We start from the raw sequence: 26,756 nt of genomic DNA on the forward strand, positions 1-26,756 counted from the left end.
CCAGAGGCAGCTCCTGGCAAGGGCAGCGCTGCAGAGAGACAGCTCTAGCCAAGAGCAGCTCCTGGGCCCAGCCCAGCAGGGCTGGGGCACTGCCAGGGCAGCTCAGGGACACCAGCAGGGCACAGACAGAGCTGACAGGGGCTCAGCACTGGCAGGGGCTGGGGGATGTCCCAGAGGGGGCTGTGTCACAGCGGCACCTCTGTGGCTGTGTCATGGAGGCACAGAGCAGCTGTGATGTCAGCAAGGGGCTGTGTGACAGCACAGAGTGAGCTGTGTGAGGTCACAGGTTGGGCTATGACATCACAGAGTTTGTTGTGTGAGGTCACTGGGCAGCCACAGCATCATAGAGGGGATTGTGTGACATCACAGAGCAGGCTGTGACATCATGGCATGGCTGTATGACATCATAGAGCAGGCTGTGATGTCAAACTGTGTGCTGTGACATTACAGAGTGGCAGTATGACATCACAGAGAGGGTTTTGTGACATCACTGAGGGTGTTGTGACATCACTGACGGTGTTGTGACATCACAGAGCTGTCTGTTATGTCACAGAGTGGGATGGGAGGCCATGGAGCAGAGTCTGCCATCATGGAGGGTGGCCCTCTGACATCAGAGAGTGGGTTGTGACAGCACTGGGTGATGGAGCAACATCACAGAGCCAGGTGTGACATCACAGGGTAACTTTGTGACATCACCAAATCTTCTGTGACATCACAGAGCAGCTTTATGATATCAGAAACTGATATTCCAGCACTGGCCCTGTGATATCATGAAAGGGCTTTGTGACATCGCAGAGCAGGCTGTGACATCACAGAGCAGTTGTATGTGTCACCACTGAGTTGCCTGTGACATGATAGAGTAGGCTCTGTGACATCATAGGCTGTGACATCATAGAATGGGTTCTGCCAGCACAGTGTATCTGTGTGACATCACAGAGGGGATGTGAGATCCCAGAATGGCTGTGTGACATCCCAGGGTAGGTTGTGTAATATCATAATGAGGGCTGTGTCATCACAAAGGGGCTGTGTGACATCACAGGGGCTGTGTGAGGTCACTGGGGAGGTCACTCTGCCCCAGCCCCCCTCACAGCTCCCCCAGAGCAGTCCAACCCTGCTCGTGCACAGCGGGGTCCCCTGTCCCCCGGGGTCCCCCCGCCCCCGGCGCTGCAGCTTCCCCCAGAGGATGTTCCACGAGATCGACCCCAGAGCCTGACACGGGGACGGGGGGCTGGGGCTGTGGGGGTGGGACAGGGGCACAGGGACCCCCCAGCAGTGTCTGTGTGTCCCCCAGGGCCAGAGCCTGGGCCAGGGCTCCTTCACCCTGTTACGAATGAGGGCTTGAGAGCACTGAAAAAATCCCCAGCAAGGGATCAGCAAAAACCAGATTTAATATTAAGTGACAGCATCACAAAGTTCCTTGGCAAGAGTCACTCTGCTCCTGACTGGACACTTCAGGCACACCGGGGGAACAAAGCAACAACAAAACCAAACCAAATCCAGCCAATCAAACCAGAAATGAACCAAGAAATATGTGTGTGTGTGACACAAGGACAGTGATGGCAAGGATAAAAGGAATATGGCCTAAAAGCTGAACAGAGCTCAAAGTTAACATTTCTTAACTTACACCTTAACCTTTACTTCTACCGTAAACGTACAATTTAGCAAAAGAACAACACTTAACAGTGTTTAACCTAATTTATAACATATGATACAGCAATATAAGAGATTAATAACGCTTAACAATATTTAATTTAGCTAATAACTTATATTAAGCATAACAACTTAGCAAAAGAACAACTGTTAGCAGTATTTCACTCAGCTTAGACCTTGTGACTTAACCTCACCTACAGGCCTGACTGACTCAGCTATGCAAGGCACTCCAATGCCTCAGAGAGCAGCATTTCTGCCACATTTCCCCAGCACAGGCACTCCTGTGTGCACACAGACACAAAGAGTCAGTGCAAGGCACCTGTGAGAAATTCCCCTGAGGGCAGGAAATGCTCCCTGTGGATGCTTTGGCATCTCCCCAGTGGGTGAAGGGTTGAGCCTGGAGGAGTGGGGGGATCAGCCCAGGCTCCCCCGTTGTTCAGGATCCCCGAGTGCAGCAAACGGGAGAGTTCCCGGCTGGGAGAGGCCCCACTCAGAGGGAGTCGCTGGCCCAGGAGAGCTCCAAGGGGCTCCTTTTGCAGCGCTGTTTGTAGGGCCCCAAGAGAGGGGCTGCAGTCACAGCAATGGTTCATCCTGGCCGCACTTGGCATCAACAGCTTTCTTTGGCACTGTGAGAACAGGGATGTTGTGCCACTGAGGGAACACAAACAGTTCCCAGGGCTGCTCCTACAGCAACCAGGAGCTGGTTGGGCAGCAGCAGTGCCTGGAGCAGACAGTGTTTGTGCTGAGCTGCAGAGGAGCTGAGCCCAGGGGCTGTTGGCCAAGGCCGAGGCCCAAGGAGCATTTCTGAGCTGGCAGGGCGGCCTGAGAAGGGGAGGGGGGAATGCAGCAGCACAGGGCCCATGGAACCAAGGGACCATGGTGACACTGTGGGGCCCTGTGACACCCAGGGACCATAGTGACACTGTGAGACCCTATAGTGCCAAAGGTCCATTGTGACATGGCAAGGCCTCATGGCACAATGGAGGGACCATTAAGAGACTTCACAGCCTCATGGAACCAAGGGGCCATTGTGACACACAATGGAGTCAGGGGATCATGGAGACCATTGTGACACTATGAGGCCCCATGGAATAAGCAAAGCATTGTGACTCTGAGAGGCCTCATGGAACCAGTGAGACCATTGTGACCCTGGGGGTCCCCACATAACCAAGAGGTCCATTGTGATCTTGTGGGGCCTTGTGAAAGCAAGAGGCCTTTGTGACACTGCAGGGCTGCATGGAGCCAAAGGTTCATTGTGACATTGTGGGGCCTGGTGTAATCAGTGGTCCATTGTGACTCTGTGGAGGCAAAGGAGACCATTGTGACACTGCAAAACCCCGTGGTCCAAAGGTCCATTGTAACACTGCAGTCTCATGGAATAGAGGAGTCACGTGTCATTGTGGGGCCTGGGGAACCACAGAGACCACAGTGACACTGCAAGGCCTTATGGAATTGTTGGGACCATTGTGACATTCGGGGCCTTCTGCAACCTAGGAGCCATTGTGACATTGTGTGACCCCATTGAACCAAAGCACCATTGTAACACTGCAGGACCCCATGGAATCAAATCACCATTAGGACAATGTGGGGCCCTGTGGAACCAAGGGGACCATGGTGATACTGCAGGGCCTCTTAAAACCACGGCAACACAGAAGAGGTCTGGCTGGTTTGGCCTCCCATGGACTGCCTGACTGGTCCAACTGACCATGGCATGTTGAAGGCCTCTTCTCATCTGCTGTTGAAACACTGGTGCTCCATACTTTCTTTCATATGGAAAAGATCTGTCCTTCTCCTGCAGGCATCCATGGCCAGAACTGGGATTTCATCTCCAGATTTCCTTATATCCAGGGATTATTCCCATAGGAATATTGCCAGGACAAGACTGGCTGACAACGGTTTCATGAGGGTCACCTCTCATCTGTCCCCAAAACACTAGGGAAGGCTCAGTGCTTTCCTTCTTGTGGAAAGAACTGTCCTTCTACAGGTGCCCATGGCCAAGATTGGGCTTCCACCTTCAAAATTCCCTAAATTCAAAGACTGCTCCCAGACAAAATCTGCCATTCCTGACAAGTCTGGCAGGCATTGACCTAGTGAGACTCTCACCTGCCCTCCAAACACTGGGGCTCTGCCCTTCCCTGCCTATGGAAAAGAATTTGCCTTTTCCAGGTGCCCATGGTCAGAACTGGGATTCACCTCCAACATTGCCTATTGTGAGAGACTGGAGGAGATTATTGGCTCAAAACATTTCATGTGTCGGGGAGTCTTGTTTAAACTGTGTTCCCTTGGACGAGGACACGAGGCTTGACTCCATTTTCATCAGAAGGCTGATTTATTATGTTATATATTATACTAAAATGCTACATTACAACTATACTAAAAAGAACAGAGAAGAAGATCAGAAGGCTACAAAGACAAGAATAGAATAGGAATCAATAACAAAAATCTTGTGACTGCTCACAGCCTTGGCACAGGTGGCTGTGATTGGTCACTGATTGAAAACAATCCACATGAACCAATGGAAGATGCACCCGTGGCATTCCACAGCAGCAGATAGCCATTGTTTACATTTCTTTCCTGAGGCCCTCAGCTCCTCAGGACAGGAAAAATCCTAGCAGAGGCTTTTTCACTAAAATATCATGGCAACATCTCACCCTTTTAAATTTATTAAATTAAATAGAAAAAGAAATGTTTGCAATCTCTTCTACTGGGGCCTTGCAGAAGAGAGAACAACACCTCTTGAGGTTCATCTGTTGCCAATCAAAATCTCGATCAACTGCTGATGTGGAATGTTCAGGGAAATTCTTCACTTATCAAACATCAAATTCTATCATATCACTAAAACAATCTTAAAAAATAAGAAAATTCAAAACTCATGCAAAGAAAGTTCATTGTTTCGAGTCCAAACAGCTGAGTTTCAGGACAGAGTCCATGGACTGAAGATGTTCTTCTTTGACATCTCTGGAAGTCCCCTTTGGTCCTGAAACAGGCTTGCAGAATTCTGAAACAAAGAACTGCTAAAGAAAACAAGAATTATCAAACAATTCATTGACAGTCATGAAACAATTCAGAGAGAAAATTCTGGAATGCCCTGGCCACAGCCCTTCATTGAACCACTTGGGCTGAGGCTAATTTTTGGCTTTTCAATGCTTTTGAGCTGCTAGCTCTTTCCACTTTTCTTTATTAATTTTCCTTTTTTTTTTTTTTTTTTTTTTTTTTTTGAAAGACGAAGAGTAGCAGCAGCAGCAGAGGGTCTCTAGGACCCTTGGGTGGCCCTGGTCCTGGTGGGCGGACCAGAGAACCCAGACCTGGCTCACAGAACGGTGGCCCAGGTCCCTGTGGGGAAAGCAAAGTCCCCAAACTGAGCGCTGGACGGGGCGGAGGCCCCGGCCCAGGGAAATGAGCCAAACGGCCCAGAACCAGCCTGTGAGACGGGTTCTGCATGTTCAGAACCTGGCAGGACCATGCTGCCAGCGTCCTGAGAGCAGAAATGACCCACTGCTTCCTCCCCCCAGCAGCACCGGTGCACACCGGCAGCTTGGGAAGAGAAGCATTCTCAGGAATTGTCATCCCAGATCTGAGGGTTTCTTGTCCCCAGAGCAAGCGAGCAATGCTTGCTTTGCACTGTTTCTCTTGCTCCTGCAAGGCAAATGCCACTGCTCCTGCTTTCTGCCCCTGGGCACCCCCATCCCCACTGGGCTGGGGACCAGAGGCAGATGCCACAGGAGCCAACTCCCCCACACCGCTGGGGCGCTCGGGGGAAGGCAGGCACCCCAACCCCCAGGGAGAAGCCCCCGACCACACGCGAAATGACCCGGAACCACACTGATTTTGAACACAGCCAGCCGAACTGCTCCTGCAGTCAGCTGGAGGGCCATGCCCCCTCCACGGAGGGACAGGCTCTTCGCAGGGTCCGATGCGAACGATGGAGCTTCGGAAACCAGCGGGACAACTGGGGTGGGCGGTGCGGGCAGCACGGGCGCTGGTGTCGGCTCTTGAGGCGGTCCCGTGGGCTCAGCACCATTCTTGGCATGCTCTTGCACTGCCATCGGGTCGGCAGGGAGCGGCGGGACAGGCGGGGGCGGCGGGCTCGGAGCGGGGTCGGCCCGCGCAGGCACCGCCTGCACCGTTGCGAATTCAGTTGCTGGCTGGGATGCAGAGGGAGAAGGCACGGAGGCAGCTCCTGCAGCTCCCGGGGACAGCAGCACAGCCGGGGAATCACTGTTGTTGATCGCGTTGCCTGGCAACACGGGCGGATCGGCGAGAGGCGGTTCCGGGTGCCGCGGCGCAGGCGCAGTCATCAGAGCCGGCGGAGCCGCTCCAAGAGGCTGTGGGGCCGCGGGCGGAGCCGGCTGAGGCGGAGCCGCGGGGTCCGGCGCCTCCCGCGGGGCTGGCTGAGGCGGAGTCGGATCCGCCCCCTCCCGGGGTGGGGGAAGCGGAGAATTTCGCGGCGAAGCGGGCGGGGCCGGCCCGGAAAGCGGCGGGTTCGGTTTTTCATCCCCCCCAAGAGAAGGAGCGGGGGGGGGAAGGCAGATCTGTTTGCTCCAAGGGAGCAGAGAAAAACTTTTGCTCAGCTGTGGGCAGTGCGGGGGGGCTGCAAACTCGCGGTTCGTCTTCTTTGAGAGGCTCCTCTCGTGCCGAAGCTGGCGGGGACAGAACGCGACTGCGCACCCGAGCCATGATGTCCCCCGCAGCCCGTCCCCATTTCAAGATAACGCCATAAATCAGTACGTGCACTGCATGCATCATTGGGGATGAAACACGCTGGACTATTGTCCACCTAAAAAGAGCGTCCATGAACTCCCAAAAACCTAAATCAAGGGAGTCTATGACATTTGTAATAAATCTATGAAATTTTGCCCATCTGAAGAACTCATAACACCGTCTCTCCAACATACATTGAGGAATTCTGTCCCTGCGTCCCCATCTGCACCAGAGTTTAATAACTTTCTCCTCTGACGCAGTAAACGGAACCTGAGCTTCCGAAGGTACATTTTTCCAACTTTCCTCCCACCTTTTGCGAATGGCAGGATCTTCAGAAAGGGAAAAAATAACAGTACCTTTAGACAGTGTCCTTGTGGATCCAGCTGTGCAGCTCTGCTGCTCTGCAGCCTCTGGACACAATCTCCAGGAAAGTCCAACAGGTTCTCCTGTTTGCCTTGGCTGTGAACTCTGCCCATCTTCAGGGTCTCGTTTCTTCAGCTCCAGGCTAGATTCCATGGTCACTCTTGGGGTGACCATCAGTTTCACACATCCAGGGGTCACCAATTCTTGCTTTGACTGCAACCCCTTGGACGAGGACACGAGGCTTGACTCCATTTTCATCAGAAGGCTGATTTATTATGATATATATTATACTAAAATGCTACATTACAACTATACTAAAAGAACAGAGAGAGAAAGATCAGAAGGCTACAAAGACAAGAATAGAACAGGAATCAATAACAAAAATCCTGTGACTGCTCACAGCCTTGACACAGGTGGCTGTGATTGGTCACTGATTGAAAACAATCCACATGAACCAATGGAAGATTCACCTGTGGCACTCCACAGCAGCAGATAGTTATTGTTTACATTTCTTTCCTGAGGCCCTCAGCTCCTCAGGACAGGAAAAATCCTAGCAGAGGCTTTTTCACTAAAAATCCTGGCAACAACACATTTTGCCCATCTATGATGATCCAGCAGAATGTCAAACCCAAGAGCAATGCCCCAAGAGCAGAGGTGGTGCTGGGGAAGAGGAGGCAGGGCTTCAAAGTGTCTCAGGATGGGTCCCCAGCTGGACTTGGCTGTTATTTCAGCCAGAGCTTGGCCAGCTCTCTGTGATTCCAGCAACTGAAAGCTTAAGGACAATGACTCATCTTTGGGATTATGTTTTGCAATTCCTCCTTCATCACAGGGACCATGCTTAGAAGGTTTGCCTCCTTGCATGGTACGTCCATTCCCTCCCTTCTCTTTCTACCTCCTCATATGTTCCTTTGTCCTCCATTTTCTCCAGCGCAAGACCCAGCACCAGAAGCCAAGAGAAGAGCCCAGAGTATGCAGGTAGGCACAAGGCTCCAGTGTACTGTTCACCTCACTCTTCCCATCTCCTGTGGTGATTTGGCACAGTCAGCTGTCCCACGTATTTAGGCGAACTTTTCTGTATTCCACATTTTGTCCGAAAGTGGCCTTTCTAGTCTTCACACTGAGTTGACATTTGGAAAGCTTGGTTAAAACCCATTCATTTAAAGGTATCTTTAAATGTATTTCAATTTCCTAATGGGCTCAGTGGACTCTCCCAGAGCCCAGTCCCTAGGAGTGTTCTCTGGTGGTGCAGTGAAAATTCCTCCAGTGTTAATTTTTGAGTGGAAGGAGCTGGAGGGGTACCTTGGGCTCTTGGATAAGCTGGGCAGGAAACGGATACATTCCTCTCCATCCTGCACATGCCTTTTATCTCCCTGCAGCCTTTCTAGTGCCAAATGGGGAATGGAAAAATAAGCCAATTAGCATGAAATGAGAAATGTTTCCACTCCTTCCGACTGCCCTTGAAGGAGAAAACCATTCCTTGGGGTAGTTTCTGATCTGAATCCCTTGAGATTTGAAGGAGATTCCTGTATATTGCCTGGTTTTGCACTGGGAGGAATAGGAATATCTTCTACGATGAAAGTCCTTTTGAATTTTCCAGTGAAGGAGAAGGAGACTTCCAAATGGCTGCAGCCTAGGCAGGGTGTGAGTTTGTCATCCTCTGACAGCACAAGCCCAAAGCCACCTGTGGCAGGTTCCCAATGACAAATCTCTTCCCCGGCTGTCTCTGCCTGTGTCAGTGTTGCAGGCTGAGGCTGGGAGAGGAGATGCCTCCTGCCTTGTCCCTGTCCCTGCCTTGCCTGATCCCTGACAAGTGGAATTGTGCTAGGCAAAATGCAGTCTCTGGCACCTCTGGGTCATCCACTGCTTTCAAGCTGTAAGCTTCAATGACACTGTTGTAGTTCCTTTGGCATCTCTGGTTGTGTAATGATAGGAGAGATGAGACTTGGAGAAGTAATTCTGCTGATGCAGAAAGAGGGATCAGATCCCCTGGTCCCTTTGCTCAGGGTTAGTTCTGCCAAATCCTGGGTATGGCCCTATTTGGAATGACTCCTTCATTGCTGGAATGCATCTGCAATGCTGAATGCAGCAGTAGACCAGTATTGCTCCATAAGCAGGGGGATAGTTTTTCTGGATTAATTCTGGATTGGAAATTACTTAAGTCGTTGAATGATTCCTGTCTCTCTTTTGTTACTGACCAGAGCATTGTTCAGTCTGAAAGGCCCCAGTTTTAAGAGAAGTGTTCGTTTTGTATTGCTTGGCTGCCTTTTTATTTTCCCCTTTGTGAAACAATGTAAAAAATTAGTTTTCTTACTTCTAAGAGCTCTGTTGGAGGGCATTTCAGAATCACCTGCCCTCCACTCTTCCCATTCAGAAAAATTTGAATTTCCCTTTGCTCAGGGTTTGTTCTGCCACATCCTGAGTATGGCACCCTTGGAATAACTCCTTAATTGTGTATATGCAACTGCAATGCTTACTGCAGCTAGGCAGCGGTAGTCCTCAGTAAGTAAATGACATTTTTTCTGGATTAATTCTGGACTATAAATCACTTCTGTCATTCATCCTTTCCTGTCTTTCTTTTGTTACTGACCCAATCATTCTGCAGGGTGATAGAATCCAGTTTTAAGACAGGTATACCTCTCATAGTGCTTGACTGCTACATGATTTTATCCTCTGTGAAACCATGTGAAGAATTAGTTCTCCTAGTTCTACCAGCTCTGTTGGGGAGTGTTTCAGAATGACCAGCCATCAGCTATTTCTATTAAGGACATTTTGAATTGTCAATATCAGCCAAGATCAAAATTATTTTGAGATAGGTCATGTTTATTTGGGTTTGGATGTCTCTGCTGAAAAGAAAGCAGAGAATAAACCCCTGGAACAAGGAAGGAGAGCAAAAGTGGAACTTTTGGATGAGCACTTTGTTCCCTGCAAATACAGGATTGCAGAATACTGGGCACATCTAATGAGGAAAGCAAAGCTTCTTTTGCTTCCAACACGTGGTGCCAGAGATTTACAGGAACCTTTGGTTCCATTCCCAGGCCTCTCACTGAGTCAGGCCAAGGAGACAGATCATCCCAGCAGTCCTGGTCTTAGGAGTGACAAAGAGCTGAGGGACAGCTTTGGAAAGGTAAGGGATAAGAACAGGGATGAGCAGACTTCCTTTCCAGTGGCTGTTTAGTGCTTGGCCCAAAATGCCACTGAAAATCATAATCTTCCACTCCTTGGGGGATGGGGATTCTCTTGGGAATGTATTTGACAGCTACAGAGCAATTGCTTGGCTATTTCCAGTAGTGCCAAGGTGACTGGTTTGGAGATGGTGCTAAGGTCACGCCAGAAGCATTCTTTATGTGCAAAGGCTGGTTTAGAGAAGTTCGGAATGGCAGATCATGCTAGACATCAGTGAATGTGGGAGAAGTGCATCCTTGGATGCAGAGAAGCAAAGACTCTAATGTTGAGTGTAAGCAAGGCTGCAAACTAAAATGGGAGAGTTTGCTTTTTCCTGGTTACCTTTGTGGCTGTATCTCACAGCCCTCTCATTCTCAAGTTTTCTGCTCATTAACATCAGCATTTGTGCAACTTGTTTTCACAAGACTCCTCCTTTTGGTCTGCTGGCCTCAGAGACCAAGTCCTTCAGAGCTGAGTCCTTCAGAAGCCAGGAAGTGAGAAACAGCTGCAATTCCTGGCCATGAGTGTTAAGCAACAGCCATTCCCCCTTCTTGCTGGGTATTGCACATGGTTTTCGTTCTTCTGCCATGGCCTGTAGGAACTGCACTGCCTGCTCACTGTCATGTGAGCTCTTCATCTGTCTTGGAGCACTCCTATGACTTTCATGCTTCAAGCAGGGCTTCCTGACATAGGTTGCAGTTGCAGCAGTGTGAGGTTGTGGCAGTGAAGTGTTCCACCTCACTGTGTGTAATTGCCAAGGCGAGCATGGGAGACATTCCTCTGAAACTATTGGAATGGATATGGAGCTGCATGGAAGACTGTGGCACTCTGTGCACTCTGTGCTCCTGATGAGATGTTGTGTCTGCTTGGTGTGTCTCTCCTTACAGTCTGTGATGTGTTTCCATTGCACCTAGACCCGCGCTGAATTGTGCAGGTTGGCTAAAGAGAACTTAGAGCAGAAGAAAATGGAGATTTTGTTGGAAGAGATGAAGAGGAGACAAAATGAAAAATCATTGCAGCTTCCTCCAGAGACATTTGAGCCTGGAGATGCAGCTGAAGCAAGTAAGTGGTGGCTAAACTTGTAGTGGTCCTTTTTGACCACTTGCTTGCCCTTTGCACAATGTTGCAATCAGACTGGGGGGGCTGTTCTGCTTGCATCTGAGTAAGAAGCTTGCATTAGGATTTAATTCTGTTTCCCAAAGAAAAATAGAGAGACATGAAGTGTCTTGCCCATGGCCTCATTGAGTCAGTAACAGAATATTAGCTTCCCACCTCCACTTGTAAAGTCTTTCAGAGTAGAAAATTCTGTCTTGCAAAGTACACTGGGGCTTCAGACTCTCTCCTGGAGAGCAGCCTCCAGGGAAGGTGAGGCCAAAAGGATGCTTTTCAACCAGGCTGCAACCTGGAAGGATCAAAATTCCATTCCTTCTGATGAAAACACCAGAGATCCTTCTCCTGCTGCTCCCTGCTGAGGAGCTGATGCTGTAGAGCTGTGCTGAAGCCCCAGGCAGTGCTTGTGTTTTCGTCCCAGGAGCAAGCAGCGTTCCCAACTGAATCCTGGCTGAGGGGCTCAGCCTGCAGGGCTGTGAGCGCTGCCCGAGGGCGGCAGCGGGGCCCTCAGGGGCAGCACTCAGCCCGAGGGCATCACACCAGGCTATCTGCACTTTGGTAACTTCCCTGCCTGCCTCTGGAACAGAAGAACAAAAGCAAAGCAATACTCTGGGTTTTCCTTGTTTCTTAGGAGAAGCGTCACTGCAGTTTGCTTTTAAACTAGAAGAGGGCAGATTTACATTAGATATTAAGGAGAATTTTTTTTTAAATGAAGGCGATGAAAAGCTGGCAGGATTTGCCAAGGGAAGCTGTTGTTGGTCTATCCTTGAAGGTGTTCAAGGCCAGTTTACGTAGGGCTCTGAGAAACCTGATCTAGACAACGTCCCTGCTCACAGGGGTTGGACTAGATGGTGGTTAAAGGTGCCTTCCAGCCCAAACTCCTCTGGGATTCTGTGATCACTGTCCCATGTTAGTGTGCCATTGTTATACCTGTAGTTCTTTGGGACAACAAAGAGATGTTACCCAGCTCTAGCAACTTCTCTGGCCTTTTCCATCGTCACCCCGTCCAGCACTCTCCACTTACAGGCTCCTCTTTGGTCCCTGCAGGCTTCAGCCTACCACCTATCAATGGCACAGCTCCCAGTGTACAGAGAAAAGATGCTGGTAGCGCCATGAAGAAAACAGTCGTGAGAAAGCAGGACACGGTGCCCTTACAGCCCAGTACGCCCACCCTCCATGGAGATGGCAGCTTCCCACGCAGCTCCTCAGGTAAGCCTGCTCCATGGCAGCATTTTCCTGCAGGGGTTTGTCCTTGCAAAAGGAGCACGAACTGCCTCCTGCCTCAGCCAGCACAGCCGGGATCTTGGGTTCATAGTGTGTCCTGAGAATGAACAGCAAATCTACTTTGGAGTTACTGGAGCTTGGTAGTCTAGAATATTTGAAGTCAATGGAAACAGAGGCACTGTCAGGTGGGAAGGGTCAGGTATGGCTGTTCCCTGGTAGCTGCTCCGTGGGGATTGAGCTGGGCCCAGCAGGGCTGGCCTGTTCAGGCTTGGCTTGGTGCTGTCACGAGGCAGCTGCAGGTCTCTCCTCAGGGACTTGCCGAGAGCCCCTGTCCTCAGGGCTGTGGGAAATCAGGGTGCTGAGACAAGAAGGGGCACTGAGGGGTTCCCTCCTGGGCTGGCCAGTCCTGCTGTTGGCACTGCCTGGCAGGGAGTGGGAGCTCTGCGGCCTCAGGAACCTGCCGCTGGCTGTGGCACCTGTGGCACTTGGAGCTGGGGCTGCGGGGGCAATTGTCAGGTTTAGCCTGGAGCTGTGCCCTGCTGGGGAGGCTGAGATAAAGCAGGGAGCCCCAGGATCCAGAGAGCAGGGAAGTCTCAGCCCCAGTGGCAGTGTGTGCCACAGGGAACCCTGGCTGGGAGATGGGGCTGCAGGCCGCTCCATGGCGGGGTGCCTTGCCCGGGCCGCAGCGCCCATGGCCGACCCTGTCCTTGCAGTGACCTCGCAGACGGCCACTGGTGCCCAGCGCCGAGAGGAGCCGCTCCGTGGGCACAGGCAGAAGGACAGAGCCTCTTCAGATCCACAGCAGGCCTTGCAGGAGGCACTGTCCTTGCTGGGCAGCGACGACTGGTAAGAAAGGCCCCATCACTCTGTGTCCCTCTTGGCGTTAAGGTCGGTCAGAAGCGTGTCTCGCTGGTGCCTCTGAGCCCCGAGAGCCCAGAGGGCCAAAGGGCACTGCTGAAACCACTGTGGAGCTGTGAGAGGATAAAGAGTGGAGAGCAGCCTTTTCTTGGCCTTGCTCTGCAGCACTGCTCCAACTGCAGCAGGTCCATGCTGTTTCCTGGCTTTGGCTGCTGCTCCATGGAGCTGCAAAGGAAATGCTGAGGGAAGAGAGAAAGCTGTAGGACGAGATGCTTTGCTGGCTGAAGGCAGAAGCAGGATGGCAGCAGTTTTGAGTGTAGAGATTTGGGTGCCTTGGGCCACTGGCCCAGTGGGACTGAGTAAGATTCCTCTCTGCTCCCACTGCTGACAGCAATGGCAGGGACTCCTGCATGTGAGTCCCAGAAGCTGCTCCAGGCAGCTCCTCTTTTTGAGAAATGGACTGAGTTGTGCCTTCAAGGCCTTCTGCCTACCATTACTCCTGAAGGGCTCATGGCAGAAGAGAAGGAAAGAGAAATAAAATCCTCTGGGAATCTTGCACTTTTGCAATTCAACTTTTCCTTCTCAAGGAATCATACGGGCTTGAGATGTTTTGTCAATACTCACAATGCGTCCCAAAACTCTACACAGACAGAAGGAGGCCCAGAGGTGATACCCTTCCAAATGTTAGGTGATATTGGTTGTCTTTTTGATGTCTGGGTTAGCATCCACTCACTGGTCGATGCTTCATTCTCACAGGGATAAGCATGAAAAATTAGCCACGTTGCATCTCCTTGTGCAGTCTTCTTTGCTTTGCCCTTTCTCTTCTGCTTTCTTGTTGAGAGCTTTGTAACAAGCTAGCTCCGAGCTAAAGCTCACAGTGAGATTAATTTGACCAAGATACAGAATGAAGGGAGTTGCTATCCCAATTAAACTGTGTCCTTGGCCCACGGATGAAGTAATGCACATACACAGGTGGTGGAGCAAATAGCCTGGGAAAGTGGAATAGTTATACTAAAAACAGCACGTAGTTAGCTGATAGCTAGTTAGCCAATGGTGAGCTGGGATTTTGCACTATGCATGAGCTAATTAAAGGGTGTATAATAATCGGTGATTCGGGAATAAAGACGAGACTTGTCGATCATCATCTGGTGAGCGAGTCTTCCTTCTCCATCACTTTCTCTTCCCCATTTCTCTTTGATGCCCTGGGAGGTGCAGAGAGCTTCTGCAGGTGTGGGGGTCCTGATGACACTCAGGGGTGCCCATGGGATCAGTTGCCATCCCTGGCTGCAGCCCTGATGCCTCACACACCTTCCTGTAGCTGAGGGCCTGCACAAAGCAAGTGCTGAGAGATGGAGTTGTTTGCACCTTTTCAATAACACTTTGCTGTTGTGGGCATTGTTTTAGGTCGGAGTGTTCTGGGAAAAGCCAGAGTTTTAACAGTTCTTGCCCAGGGGTGGAATCTTAATCTTCTGGCACATCCTGCTGCTTTTTTGGGGAATGTGTGAGGTGGAGTGGGTGACACACAGGCCTCGACTGTAGAGTGGAAACTCAGCTCTAGAGTGCCAGTGCAGACTCTCAGTACTGAACTGCCTGCTGGGGCTGCCAAAGAAGGAAAATGTCCCAGTAACAGCCCAATGGGACTGTGTCTCAGGGACAGGTACAGGGAGGTGACAAGAACCAGCAGCATGGCCTGGCCTCACAGCTTCTAGGAAGCAGTGATGACAGAGGGACTTAATAGCAGAGATTTTCAGAAAAGTCACAAATGAAGACTCTGAAAGCCCTCTCTTTGCCTCTTGGATTTGTGTATGCTTTTGACAGCCACAGCATCCTGTGGCAATGTGTTCCACGATTTCATTAAGTACTCCTTGAAAAGCACCTGCCATGCTTTGACTGAGCTGCCAGCCTGGTGATTTCAAAGGGTGCTGCCAAGTGCTTGGGTAGAGAGAAAAATCAATCTTTTTTGTACTTGCCTTTCAGGGAACGGAAGAAGAAGGGACTCTTGAACATCACACTGCTGGCTGAGTCCCATTCAGAAGTCCTGCTCTGTCGGCTTCGTGAGATTTGCTTGGCAGTTACCAGAGAGTTGAGAACATTGCTCTGAATTGTCCCCCATACTTGATACACGGCTTGTAGAGTAGAATATGTGCTTGTTCATCTCCATGTGTGCTCAGGGACTGCCTTCATTCTGGTTTTAGACCTTCTATTTCTAGTGTCTGTCAGCTATCTGTAGGATCTGTGTGTACATGTAGCTGTATTTGCTGGTAGGTCGAATATCTGACTTGTCTGTGAGTGAGGTACCATTATAATGCAAGGCAGAAAAGAGACACTAATAACATGATATGCCAGATTCCCAATCTCTGCCCAAGCTGTAATTGAACACTGCAAATGAGTCTGTAGACCTGAGCCTGTGTTTTCTGTTTTCTGCCTGGGTGCTTCAACTACAGGTGTTGCTTTTTTGAACAGGAGCATCTGACTGTTTTATCTTTATGCCTTGTGCCTTTATGGTTTGAAAGCAGCCCTTTCTTTATTTTGCTTCTATGTTTTTCAAATAAAAGGGCCTAAAATCAAAGCAGTAGACATTATAGAAGGGTTAAGTGGAACACTTTAGTGAAGCCTATTTTTCATGCCTGCAGTAAGAAGGTGTGTGGGCAGAAACTGGTGCCAGAGTAAGTGCCTTTCATGCTTGGGCTCTTCTGCTCCTACTGTGCTTTTATACACAGTGGGACGTGTTGTGATTTCCTGGGAGTCTTGTCTAAGGAAACTGGTTTTCTTTGCAAGGTGATGCTTATGTTTCCCCTCATGACTTCCCCAGGTGACCAACCTCCGGTCCAACGTGTCCTGCTCTGCAATTGTCACTCTGGGAGAGCTCTTTGCGATCTTGGGGAAGGACATGGACTCCGAGGTGGATCAGATTGCTGCAGTCCTTCTCCACATGTTGCGGAATTCCCCAGAGTTTATTCAGAAGGCAGCCTGTCAGAGCCTGGGCATGATGGTAGAGAACGTGACTCCTACACGAGCAATGACTGCTCTCATGGACAATGGAGTCAAGTAGGTTCTTCTTCTTTCTGTGATATTCTTGACCTTCTAGTGTGTGGGTGAGGGAAGGGATGACAGAGAGAACGGGAATGGTGGAAGGGAAGGGCCCTGTATCCTGCATCTTCTGTGGACTCAGTGACTTGATTCTCTGATCAACCTCATTTCTCCTTTCTGAGAAATAAGGAGGGTACTTGCTGGGGCATGGAGCACATCAGGGAGAATGTGCTGGGTGTGGCACAGCCTGCACAGCAGGTGCAGCTCCTGCCAAAAGGAGTCTTGTGTGACTGTCCTGGCCTTAGAGCTCTGTTTTCTATTCAAACTGATGTTTCATGTTAGCCCTGAGATGATGAAGCACTTTCCAGGCACCCTCACCAGCTGAGTGCCATGGGACAGCTGAAGCAAATGCTGCCTGAAGTGTTGGTGCTGGGCCTGATAGTTCCCAAGAGACAGCCTCTAGAATAGGACAAGCTGGATAAACTGACTGCCACCCTTTCCTCAGCTTTGGAATATGGTAAAGCACTCAGACGTATCCCTTGCCAAGCTTTACAAAAGAAACAGGCTGCATTGCTGGGTGTTCCTCAACTTCACGGCCCACGGCGTGTTTTCTCTGCATTTGTGTTTTCCCAGGGGTCTGCAGATTTGGGGATGAATGGGTGGAAAGAGCCTCATCCTGCTGCAGCTCTGGGTAGTGGGTGCCCTCTGATGGGTCAGCACGAATTGTCCTTAATTTCTAAATAATTCATATGTAACCTATTACTTTAATCTTTCTCCGAGTAAACTTCGGGAAAGAAATTGAGCATCCAATAGTGCAGGGAGACTGAATGCTTCCCTTTTCCATGCAGACAGCCCATCTGTACAATGCTAACTTTGTGTTTATCTGAGGACAGAACCTTCTACAGGTGTCTGCAGCTGCAGGGAGAAGCCAGGCTCCTTCCCCCAGCAAGGACAGGGAGCAGGCTGTGGCCAAGGCCTGTGCTGCTGCTGCTCCTTCTCCCTGTGTCCCAGGGTTTGCTCTCTCCTTCCCAGGAGCCACTACATCCCAGCACGGAAGTGTACGGCCGAACTCCTCCTGTCCTTGATGGAGAAAATGGGAGTCACAAAGCTTGCAGGCACACCCATGGCTGAGAGGCTGGCACAGGTGGCAGGGACGCTTGCTCAGGACAGTCACAAGGACACGAGGTAATGATCTTCTTTCACCTCCTAGAACAGGAAAACCGTTTTGTGTTTGGCTTTAAACTAAAACCAGAAAGAGTGGAGACTCAAGGCAATAATAAGTGACCTCACAGTGTGGCTAAGGGGCATAGAATCATGAATATGGAGAGTTGGAGGGGACCCATGTGGGTCATGCAGTCCAGCTCCCGGCCATGTGCAGGACAGCCCAAGAGTCACTCCATGTGCCTGAGAGCATTGTCCAAATGCTTCTTGAGCTCTGTCAGGCTTGGTGCTGTGACCACTGCTCTGGGTTGTCTGGGGAAATGACTGTACTGGGTAACCTGAGGTTGGCAGCAAGGAGCATTGCCAGCTCCCTGTGACTTGCGAGATTCTTTACTGAGATTACAAGAGCTCTGATTAGCCAGTCCAACAGTTTTGTTTAGCCTTAGGTGCACAAGAGAAAGCCAAGTGTAGGCTAATGTTCATCACTGAAGGATCCCAAACATCTGTTTCTCATTAACTTAAGACTTCCCTAGAAATATTTTAGAGGTCTTTAGCCAATGTATTCAGTCTTTCTAAACCTCTTCTGCAGATTTCTAGAGTGCTATTATCTGTGGCTCAGTGACCTCCAAATTTCTTCTTGAAGAAAATTGTGGTTTCCTAGTGGCAAAATCACCCCAAGCCACCAAAATCCCCTTCCTTTGATGATGAAATTCCCATTAATAGCTGCCAAGAACACCAGAGCAACTAGCTGCCCATGTGTATACAGATAGTATAGAATAATTAAAAGCAAGGATGAGGTGTTTTGTCCTGGCTTCCCTGCCAGTTAAAGGAAGGAAAATGTATGTGCAAGGGCAGCAGAACACTGCTAATAGGCTCTGACAACAAAGCAGATGTGTATCCCTTGTTGCCTGGGATCCTTTGATCCCACAGAAGCACACCCTCAGTTTCAGAGAGAAATGGTATTTTTCTGTTGGCCCACATTCTCCTCTTGCCTCTTGTGTTCAGCTGACAGCACTGTGCAGTGTCAAGTGAGGTAAATCTCCCTCTTTGCTGAGTCTAGGTAACACCTTCTCATGCAAACATTGCACCCGATGAGTTTAAGGTATCAGCATCTTCTGTTAACACTCTTCCTTTGTTCACTTTTCTTTTGTTTCCTTCCTTCCTTCCTTAGGCATTATGGACAGGAGATGGTGAAGATGTTGCTTAGTAATCAAAAATTTAAAAAGCTTTTGGAACAATCTCTTTCCACGCATGACCTGGAAGATATCCTGAAGAGAATTAAGAAGAAAGTAAGTGCTTGGCAGGACAAATGTCTCCTTTGTGCAAGTATTGCCACTGCTAATAGGAGATCAAATATACCCAATGTGTCTGTATCTCATTCCTCTTTTGCTGAATCATTTTATTCCTGAAAATGAGCTGTTAATCCTCAGCCTGTTCTTCTGCAGACCACACAGGAACTGTATTCTTAGGGGAAAAGTAGGGTTTTGAATACTTTGAATATGGGTCACAAAGAGGAAAGGGAGAGAGGAGAAAATGGGTTTACATTCACGTGTAAGCCCCCACAGCACTCTCCCTACCCTGCCCTCAGTAAAGCAATTAAGTGACAATAGTGCTTCTGAACATAACAGAGTCTTTGCAAAAGAGACTCTAAGTCTCTTAGTAGTACCAAGAAAATTTCCAAATATACAAAAGATGTCCAAGTCAATCCTAATTACTACAATTATTGTCTGTCTTTTAGGAATACTGCCCTGCTGTCAAGCCCTGTGGAGCTGGAAGAAGCTTGGTAAATTCAGCAGCATCCAGTGGAAAATAATTTCTTTGATTGGGAGGGATTTTATTCTTTATATCTACATTACAGAAGGGATTTTTTCTTTGTGCAGGGGCAGGGAGAGTAAGTGTTGAACCAAATCAACTTCCAACACAATGGGCCAACCCCCAAAGAGTCCAATTTTTTCTGCTGCTTCCTTTAAGACCACTCATTGCCTACCAGTTTGCATAATTCCCATTTATGGTCAAAACTCATAAATTTGGGATTTTAGACAGCAGCTCAGTATGGCAGCACCCACAACCTGCCTTGGGGTACCAAAAACAAAGAGTTGGCATCACTGAATCTCTGGTCTGTTTATTTCTGTAAGTTAGGAAATGTTTCCCTAGGCCTTGGTAGCAGTGATCCTGGTTCTAACTGGTGTTTTAAAGAGGGAATTTCCTAGTTCTATTCTAAAGATTGATGGGGTTTCTCTATGTCTCTGTAGGGGATGGAAAACCAGAAGGCTGAACGCCCACCTGTGCAGGAGCCGGTGAAGAAGAGGAATGAAGGCTCCAAGGAGCCCCAGGCCACATCGCCTTCTAGCAAACGGTACTGAGCACTTTTGCCAGATGTGACAAAGCCCATGACATGCTTCACATGCCTCTTCCTCAGGCACATCTTTCTGATGGAGATGACCAGTGCCAAAGATTGTTTCCTTTCCCTACAAATGCTCTAGGATAAAAAATATCTATTTCTGCATTGTGTTGAACACAGCTTCTCTGGAGGGCTTTCCACAAATACTGGGCGACAAAAAGTCACCCATTGCTTGCAGTTCAGATGATCCAGTGCAGTGGCAAGGGCAGGGCTGTGGAGGCTAGGAGAGGGCCAAGTCTCTGCTGCCTGACTTGAGACAAGTAAATTCAACCAGGGTTTTTTTCATCCAAGTGGAGTCCTTTTTAGATGGGTGTTTTAATGAGAAGTCCCAGTCTAGAGGCAGGATGCCATTCCTCAAACAAGCAGTTCCCTTCCATGAGGTTTGGTCTAGCTGATTGTTGGTTTTCTTACCCTCAAACAGCAGTACCAAGTTTGAGTAGTAAGGAGCAAGACAATTCCTAAGCCATTTTGGTCAACAGGTATCTCAAGGTGGACTTTTTGTCTTGTGATTCCTGTCCTTCCTACAGTTTGCTTGATGGACAGCGTGTTTGGTTTATTTCCCCCTGTGCTGCAATCAGCATTTAAGACAGGAATTTGGTCCTTGCTGTCTCGTCATGCCAGTGGCAGAGCTACTTGTACTGTTTTCCTCTGACAACAGAGGGGCTTTATTTAGCTCTGTCATGCTCAGCAGTGGCAAGAAAGTGACCACATGCCTCAGTAGCATAGCTAGCATCTTCCCATTCTCATGGAAGAGGCAGGTTGATCCAAGAGGATTATTCCCAGTGGGTTTGTTACGCTGTGCATCTAGTTTCTAGGGAAGCAAATGAAATGTGAGCGTAGTTCTGGGATGTCTGATTTCTGTTTTTCTCTCTGTTACTGATTTTCTGGATCATTTAGCTATGCCCCTGTTCATCTGTTCAGATGCATCTGAGCTACTTTTGCAGATTGTCATGCCTGGTTGTAGAGACACTTCTCCAGAGTGATGAGTTTCCTTATTGTAAGACACACACGTCCCGTATGAGGAGGCATTTAAACTTGGAAGCAGTGTCTCTCTTTCCCCATAAAGCAACGTGGCCTGTGTGTCTTAGAAGCCATCTGAAGATAGATCAGATGCATCTCATCCTTGGTTTTCCTGCGTGAGCACTGGAAGAATGTGACTTGCAGATTGTTTCCCATAATGATTGTCATGAGGTCCACGTTGTTCTTCACTTCAGAGCCTCATGATTTTCTAGCTTGAAATCACATCATTAGGAAAGCTCCCCAAGATGTTTGGCTCACAATTAACTGAAGGGATTATCAGAAACAGATCCTAATTTGACTTTGTTTTCCAGGGCAAAGTCTGCCACTGGTGGACGCCGCCTACACCATGCAAGAGCCCAGGTCACATTACCTGCATCTGTGGAAGAAAGGGAGCTGCTCCAGAAGCTTTACCATCTCCTGGAAGCCAAGGCGTTCCAGACACGGATGGAAGGAGTGGCACTCCTCCTAGATCTGTCCAAAACCAGACCCCAGCTGATCTCCACTAACATTGTCAAAGTATGTAGAATATCTTCATTGCTCCTTTCATTTAGCTCCTTTCCCAAGCCTGCAGAAGTACATTCAATTCAGTGTGTCTTGGCACTATATCCTGGCTGTTTGGGACAGACTGGCCCTTCTTATCCAGACAAATTAATTGAGCTCCAGGCTTCAGGACAAGTTATTTCAGTCCAGCTGTATTTGTCTGGCAGGTGCCTATTGCTGCTGTTCATCAGATGATGGCAGAATTTTCTGCTGGTGTAACCTCTGCTGTCTCCTACTCCCAGTTGGGTTAAGTGGAGGGAATTGAGCCATTGAAGACATGGCAATTATTTTCTAGAGAAAAAATGGGTTTGCATGGGGAAGAGAAGTATCAGGCTGGGTTGGTTTAAACAAAATGTTTTTAAAATGATACTTCTGTGAACTCCATCTTGTCTTGCACAGGTAAAACTCATTTCCATCCTCGTCCCTATTCCTCTTGGTAAAGATGGTGCTCACCCTTCTTGGGGGGCCTTTTTTTCTCTTTGGAAAGGAAGAAAACAAATAAGGACAGATCCATCCCTTCTCCTCCCAGTAGCTGCTTTTCCCCTTTTTCCAGAAAAGTGTGCCTGATAATGTGGCTGTCAAGGGACTGAACCTGCTGGAATGAGAGCTGTAGAGCACATTATATTTCACAAGTCCACCTGTTAGTCAGAGCAATGGTCTGGATCCTGGAAGAGTTGATCTGAGCCCTGCCCTTCTCCAGACACAGGTTCTGAGACAGACAAAATAAAACTTAGATCTCCTCCAGCCATAGTTTAGGCAAAATCATAGCTGCCCTCAGTACTTGAGGCAACTGTATAAAAAACTGGGCATTGTAAACATCTGCTTCCATACTTGCAAAGCAAAGGTAGTCTTTTGAATTAATAAATGGAATTGATTTAATGATTTATAGGATGAGAGAAACACCATAGGAATTTTTCTGTCCCCACCCAAACCTCTTAAAAACAGATGAAAATCCTTCAAGCAGCATGAGGTTGTGCAACCATTCCAGTGAGTGGCCCACAGGAAAACAGTGAAATTGTGCAAGCAAGGGCTGACCTGAGAGAAAGGATCACTTTCATCTTTTAGATTTCTGAGTGCTCATTTCTACATCGCCTCTTCAAAAAAAGTCATTTTAATCAAGCTTTCATGTTGTTTGTTCTCTTCACAGATTTTTGATTATTTTGGCCTGAGAATCTGTGACACACATAAGAAAGTGAAGCAGAAGGCGCTGGAGGCGCTGGCAGAAATCATAGGACTCCTGCAGGATGCCATGAACCCATTGATGATCCGTTTGGTTGAAGGCATAACAAAGAACCTAAACTCAAAGGATCCTGGGGTTCATGCTGCAGCTATGACGGCTCTGGACCAATCTGTTGTGCATTTAGGTAAGGCTGAGCCCTGGCATGGACTCTCCTCACCTGTGTCTCTGTCTCTCCGACACAAGAGAACGCTGAGTGCCTTGGTAGCTGTTGCTGTCTGTGGAATGCTCCAGCTGACACCCACCAGAAGCTGTGCAGGTGCAGTCCTTATGCACCATCCCCAACTGGCTGGAATGTGCAGCAGCATTTCCCAACAGTCCCAGGAGCCCTTGGCTCTGTGCTGCTGGTCTGAAGAGCAAGTCCTGGACTACAGCTTTGCTGCAATTCAGAGGCAAAGGGGTTTTGGAGTTTGCTTGGGCCCCGTCTGACTTGCCAAATGAACAGCTTTGCTGTAGGCATGAAGGGACACCGGCCCATCAGAGCTTCTGCACAGCAGCCACCTGGAAGGCTCTACATTATAGGCAGTAGCTGCCTGTTTTCCACCTTTCTTCTTTGTCTTCTTTTTTCAAAGGGGACCATAGGATTCATCAAGTTCATTTCTTTATAACACATGGGTCAAAATCCATCTGTCAATGATGCCTTGTTCCACACGTTGTTTTGCATGGGACAAGAAGGAAATGGCAAATACCTATAGAGGCAAGGGCAGCTGTAAATTTTTCTGCCACACAGATTGATGTCAGGTCTGAAAATGCCACACTGGGGGAATATGGCTGAACAATGGAGTGTTGAAGAGGCAGGTCTTCAAGGGGAGTTTCCACTTTCTCCACCTCAGCTGCTCTGCGAAGTCATGGACTGCCTGACTCAGTGCCTTTCTGTGTCCCAAGTATGGGCTTCTTCCTTTTGGCTCTGCGATGCAGAACCTTTTCATTGCTTCCATGTGACTGAACTCTCAAGGACCCTGATGTGAAATGTTTTAACATAGCTCCTGACAGGGCAGACAACTTTGGATTTACAAATGTGAAAGGAGAGCTTTTCTTTTGCCATTTTAAACACTGACAAGTAGGCTGGAAGGAAAGAAGAAAAGGATTCAAAAATCAGCAGAAATGGACTTTATTGTATAAAATGGGGTTGCCCCTGTCCTTTCCCTTGCCACTGTCCTCTCTCCTATGCCCTCAGAAGAGTGAACAGAAACGTGTGTTTCACTTGTAGATGAAGTATCACTGATGAAAGAGCTCTGCCACCAATGGAGTCATCTGAGTGGCCAAGCTCTGCTGGATGTCACGGAGCGTATCACAGGTATGGCCTCCCCTTCTAAGCCAAGAGGTCTCCGAGGGAGTATTTACAGGGAATGCTAGTGAACAGACAGTAGAGTAGCTCCTCCACATCAGGAGGTGCTGAGCTCTCACTGGGGCCCTTCTCAAGTCCCATAGTGGCCAGTGTCTTTAATTGCATTTAAACTCAAATGAAGTCCCATTTTTGAATGGGTACCATAACCCTTTTCCTGCTTAGCCAAATTGGTTTTGGGTACTTTCAGGAGCTCTTTCAGTGTTGATGACTGCTGGTGGATTAACAGCATAGAGGAAATGAAGTTTCTTCCACCACAGAATAGTAAATGGCTATTACATAACAGTTTGCCTGATCAGGAATCAAGACTGGTCTCCTGAGCATTTCAGGTTTTGATCTTTCAGCCAAATCTGCCATGCAAGGAGCCTGTTGGTAGTCACTTTTTGTCTGTGTTTGATATAGTTCAGTTCAGAAAATGAGCAGAGAGCAGATTCCAGAGGCAATGTGAGAAAACCCTCGTGTTTTGGATAAATTTCAGTCCCCTGTGTAGCTTTTTTCTGTCTCTATGCCCCTATTTCAGTGCACGTTGTAAGAAGAAATGCTATTAACATTGGGAGGGAAAATGTCATTAAAATGTGGAGATGCTCAAGTGCTGGGGCAAATGCCAGGGCAATGGGTCTGGGTAATTCTCCAAGACACCCTGAGGTTTGAAACAGCTCTTTGTTGGAAGCCACAAAAGCATTCTGCCAAAGACACCAGGCTAGTCTCTGGTGGTTCTCATCCAGCTGTCAAGTAGCAGCCATCTCTGGTGGGCTGGAGTTTTGAAGTGTGTTCTAATACTGCCCTTTGCTGTGGGCCACGGAGCAAAGGGGAGAGCCAGATTAGACTTTTGGCCCTTGACATCAAAGTTACAAAAATGGAATCATTGCTTTTATTAGAAATCTCTCAATTGCCTCTCTAGGGTGCATTTCCAAATCTTCTACGTGGGTTTAGACAACTTGTTAATGGAAATAGAAGGCAATTTGACGTTTCATTCATTGTTCATGCAGAAAGAAATTGTGCAATAATTGAGTAAAGGTACAAAGTCTGCCACACGTACAAGGCTCTGGTTGGAGATATTAGTCCCGAGGGGTTGGTGGTTGTGTTTCAAGGATGATCAGCTGCATTGCCCGTTTCTGGGTCGTGGGGCTGTGTGTGCTGTTTCACTGATCTTGGCCCGAGAGGCTTCCAAGAAGCAAGAGCAGAGGTAGATCCCTGTTTGCATGGAGGCTGGTGGGTAAGCAGCTGTGTCTCTCTCCCGGCAGTGCTTGTGGAATGGGCTCATGCCAGGAGCCCTGAAGCGGTCGAGCGCTACACCCTGCCCGTGCTCTGGTCCTGCCTGGAGAACAAGGCGCTGCCAGTGCGAAGCGCCAACGTCCGCACTGTGGTCACCAAGCTGGCCTGTGCCCTCTGCGAGACACTGGTCAGCCAGATCATTAAGTTTGCTGACAGCACACCTCCACATGTGCAGGAAAACCTCAACAGCCTTCTGGGTTGGTGAAGGTTTGATGTTCTCCAGAAAGCGGACAAGTTTCTGAGCTGGACACCACCGGACGTGACTTTTCAGCTGTGCCAGGAATGACAAAATACTAAGGAAGGGTGTGCATCTGCCCCCGCTCTGTTATCAGCATTGCCCTTCCTAGTCATGACATGGGGGGCCATAAGCAACTGCAGACTGATGACAAGGTAAAGATGAAGTATGGATCAGCCTCAAGTGAACCCAGACTGAGGAAAAGGTGAAGACTAAGCATGGATCAGCCTGAAGCAACTGCAGACTGAGGACAAGGTGAAGACCAAGCATGGATCTGCCTCACACAGAGGTGAAGTGGGAGCTGGGCCGCTCTCTGTTGGGAGGAAGGGTCTTGTGGCAGCCCAGAGAGTCTGTGCACATTGGCAGGGAACATTGGCTTGAATTACATAATGGCTGTACACATTGTGCCCTGCATGTGCCCTGCAATGAGCTGTGCTGCTGGCAGTGCCCCGTGGAGCTGTAGGGCTGCTCAGCTGTGGGGCAGGGAGAGGAGCAGGAGGGTGCATGTGCAGCTGAGCCATGGCTGGAGAGCACAGGGCTCTGGGCTCCCTGCTGTCCCAGGGCAGCCCAGAGGCCAGGCTGTTCCTGTGGCAGCTCTGTGGAAGTGGGGCAGGGTTTTCCTCTGGTCTGCTTCAAGTTGCAGCCAGCAGGAGCATGTTTCCCTGTGCAGCTCTTTAGAAATTTCCAAGGAATCTGTCCCATTAAATACGGAGCTTCAGATGCTTTAGGTTTGCATTCTAGGCTCTGTTAAACTTTGTGTCTCCACAGATACGACTGGCTACAGTCTTTCCAAGAAGTTTTCTCTGGGCATTTCTGATATTCCCTTACCAAGAAAGTCCTTGCCTCCAGTCCAGAAATGCTCTTTCGTCCAAGATCAGGAAGAAGCTACCAACTGTCCAAAGAATGTTTCAAGAATAGGATTTAGGCTTTAGGATTATCAAGAATAGGATTCATTAAGAATAGGATTCATCAAGAAAAGTATTCATCAACAATAGGATTCATCAAGAATAGGATTCATCAACTATAGGATTCATCAACAATAGGAGTTAGGATTTTGGAATAGGTTTAGGCTTCATAGTTGCAGATGTATCTATGTTCTGATAGTTTTGAATAAATGTGTTTGATTGTATATTTAAATTTTGATGACATATTTTAATTGTATATATTTTATTTTGATGATTTAAAAAAACTTAAATGAATCAATTAAATTTAAATAAACCAAAAGAAGAATGTGACACCAGGATCTCCTGGAGATTATGGGAGTGCAGTGTCTCACCACATCCTTTCTTCACTGGGCCTCTCTTCTTCCTCTTTTGCCATGTTTTCTTTGTGTCACTTGTGCTGCTGTTTTTAACTTGTCATGACAACAGGGCCACACATTGACATGTTTGGGGGACAATGGATCCAAAAGATCCTGTATGGTCAAAAGTTTTCTACCTAGATG

The 26,756-nt window shown here is 48.6% G+C and overlaps 1 protein-coding gene and 1 long non-coding RNA gene across 7 annotated transcripts; both read left to right on the top strand.

Moving 5' to 3' along the window:
- The first annotated feature begins 5,247 nt into the window (after positions 1-5,247).
- LOC135292781 (uncharacterized) lies at positions 5,248-12,177 on the top strand. 2 transcript variants are annotated; one of them, XR_010354945.1, is made up of 4 exons: positions 5,248-6,635; positions 7,643-7,689; positions 10,791-10,938; positions 12,034-12,177. It is a non-coding gene; the product is annotated as an uncharacterized LOC135292781 (long non-coding RNA). The 2 variants fall into 2 exon arrangements; XR_010354944.1 differs by having other exon boundaries at positions 5,248-7,689.
- Positions 12,178-12,945: 768 nt separating this feature from the next.
- Positions 12,946-26,574, top strand: LOC135292762 (TOG array regulator of axonemal microtubules protein 2-like). 5 transcript variants are annotated; one of them, XR_010354925.1, is made up of 11 exons: positions 12,946-13,056; positions 15,046-16,116; positions 17,131-17,283; positions 18,431-18,548; positions 18,998-19,042; positions 19,512-19,615; positions 20,992-21,196; positions 22,368-22,584; positions 23,668-23,754; positions 25,047-25,601; positions 26,081-26,574. XR_010354925.1 is itself a non-coding variant. In XM_064406854.1 (10 exons), exons 2-10 carry the CDS (start codon positions 15,959-15,961, stop codon positions 25,280-25,282), a joined length of 1,323 nt encoding a protein of 440 aa, XP_064262924.1. In that variant the 5' UTR covers positions 12,946-13,056; positions 15,046-15,958; the 3' UTR covers positions 25,283-26,574. The 5 variants fall into 5 exon arrangements, 4 of the variants coding, with proteins under 4 accessions (XP_064262924.1, XP_064262926.1, XP_064262927.1 ...); XM_064406854.1 differs by having other exon boundaries at positions 25,047-26,574; XM_064406856.1 differs by lacking the exon at positions 18,998-19,042 and having other exon boundaries at positions 25,047-26,574.
- The last annotated feature ends 182 nt before the right edge of the window (positions 26,575-26,756 follow it).

The sequence above is a fragment of the Passer domesticus genome, unplaced genomic scaffold, assembly GCF_036417665.1.
Source record: "Passer domesticus isolate bPasDom1 unplaced genomic scaffold, bPasDom1.hap1 HAP1_SCAFFOLD_44, whole genome shotgun sequence".
Classification (NCBI taxonomy): domain Eukaryota; kingdom Metazoa; phylum Chordata; class Aves; order Passeriformes; family Passeridae; genus Passer; species Passer domesticus.

Bases quoted from the DNA above. Each gene is read 5' to 3' on its own strand.
- LOC135292762 (XM_064406854.1), top strand. From the start codon at position 15,959: ATGGACTCCGAGGTGGATCAGATTGCTGCAGTCCTTCTCCACATGTTG. The intron at 19,043-19,511 runs GTAAATTCAGCA...ATGTCTCTGTAG, and splicing joins GTGGAGCTGGAAGAAGCTTG to GGGATGGAAAACCAGAAGGC. The intron at 22,585-23,667 runs GTAAGGCTGAGC...TTTCACTTGTAG, and splicing joins CCAATCTGTTGTGCATTTAG to ATGAAGTATCACTGATGAAA.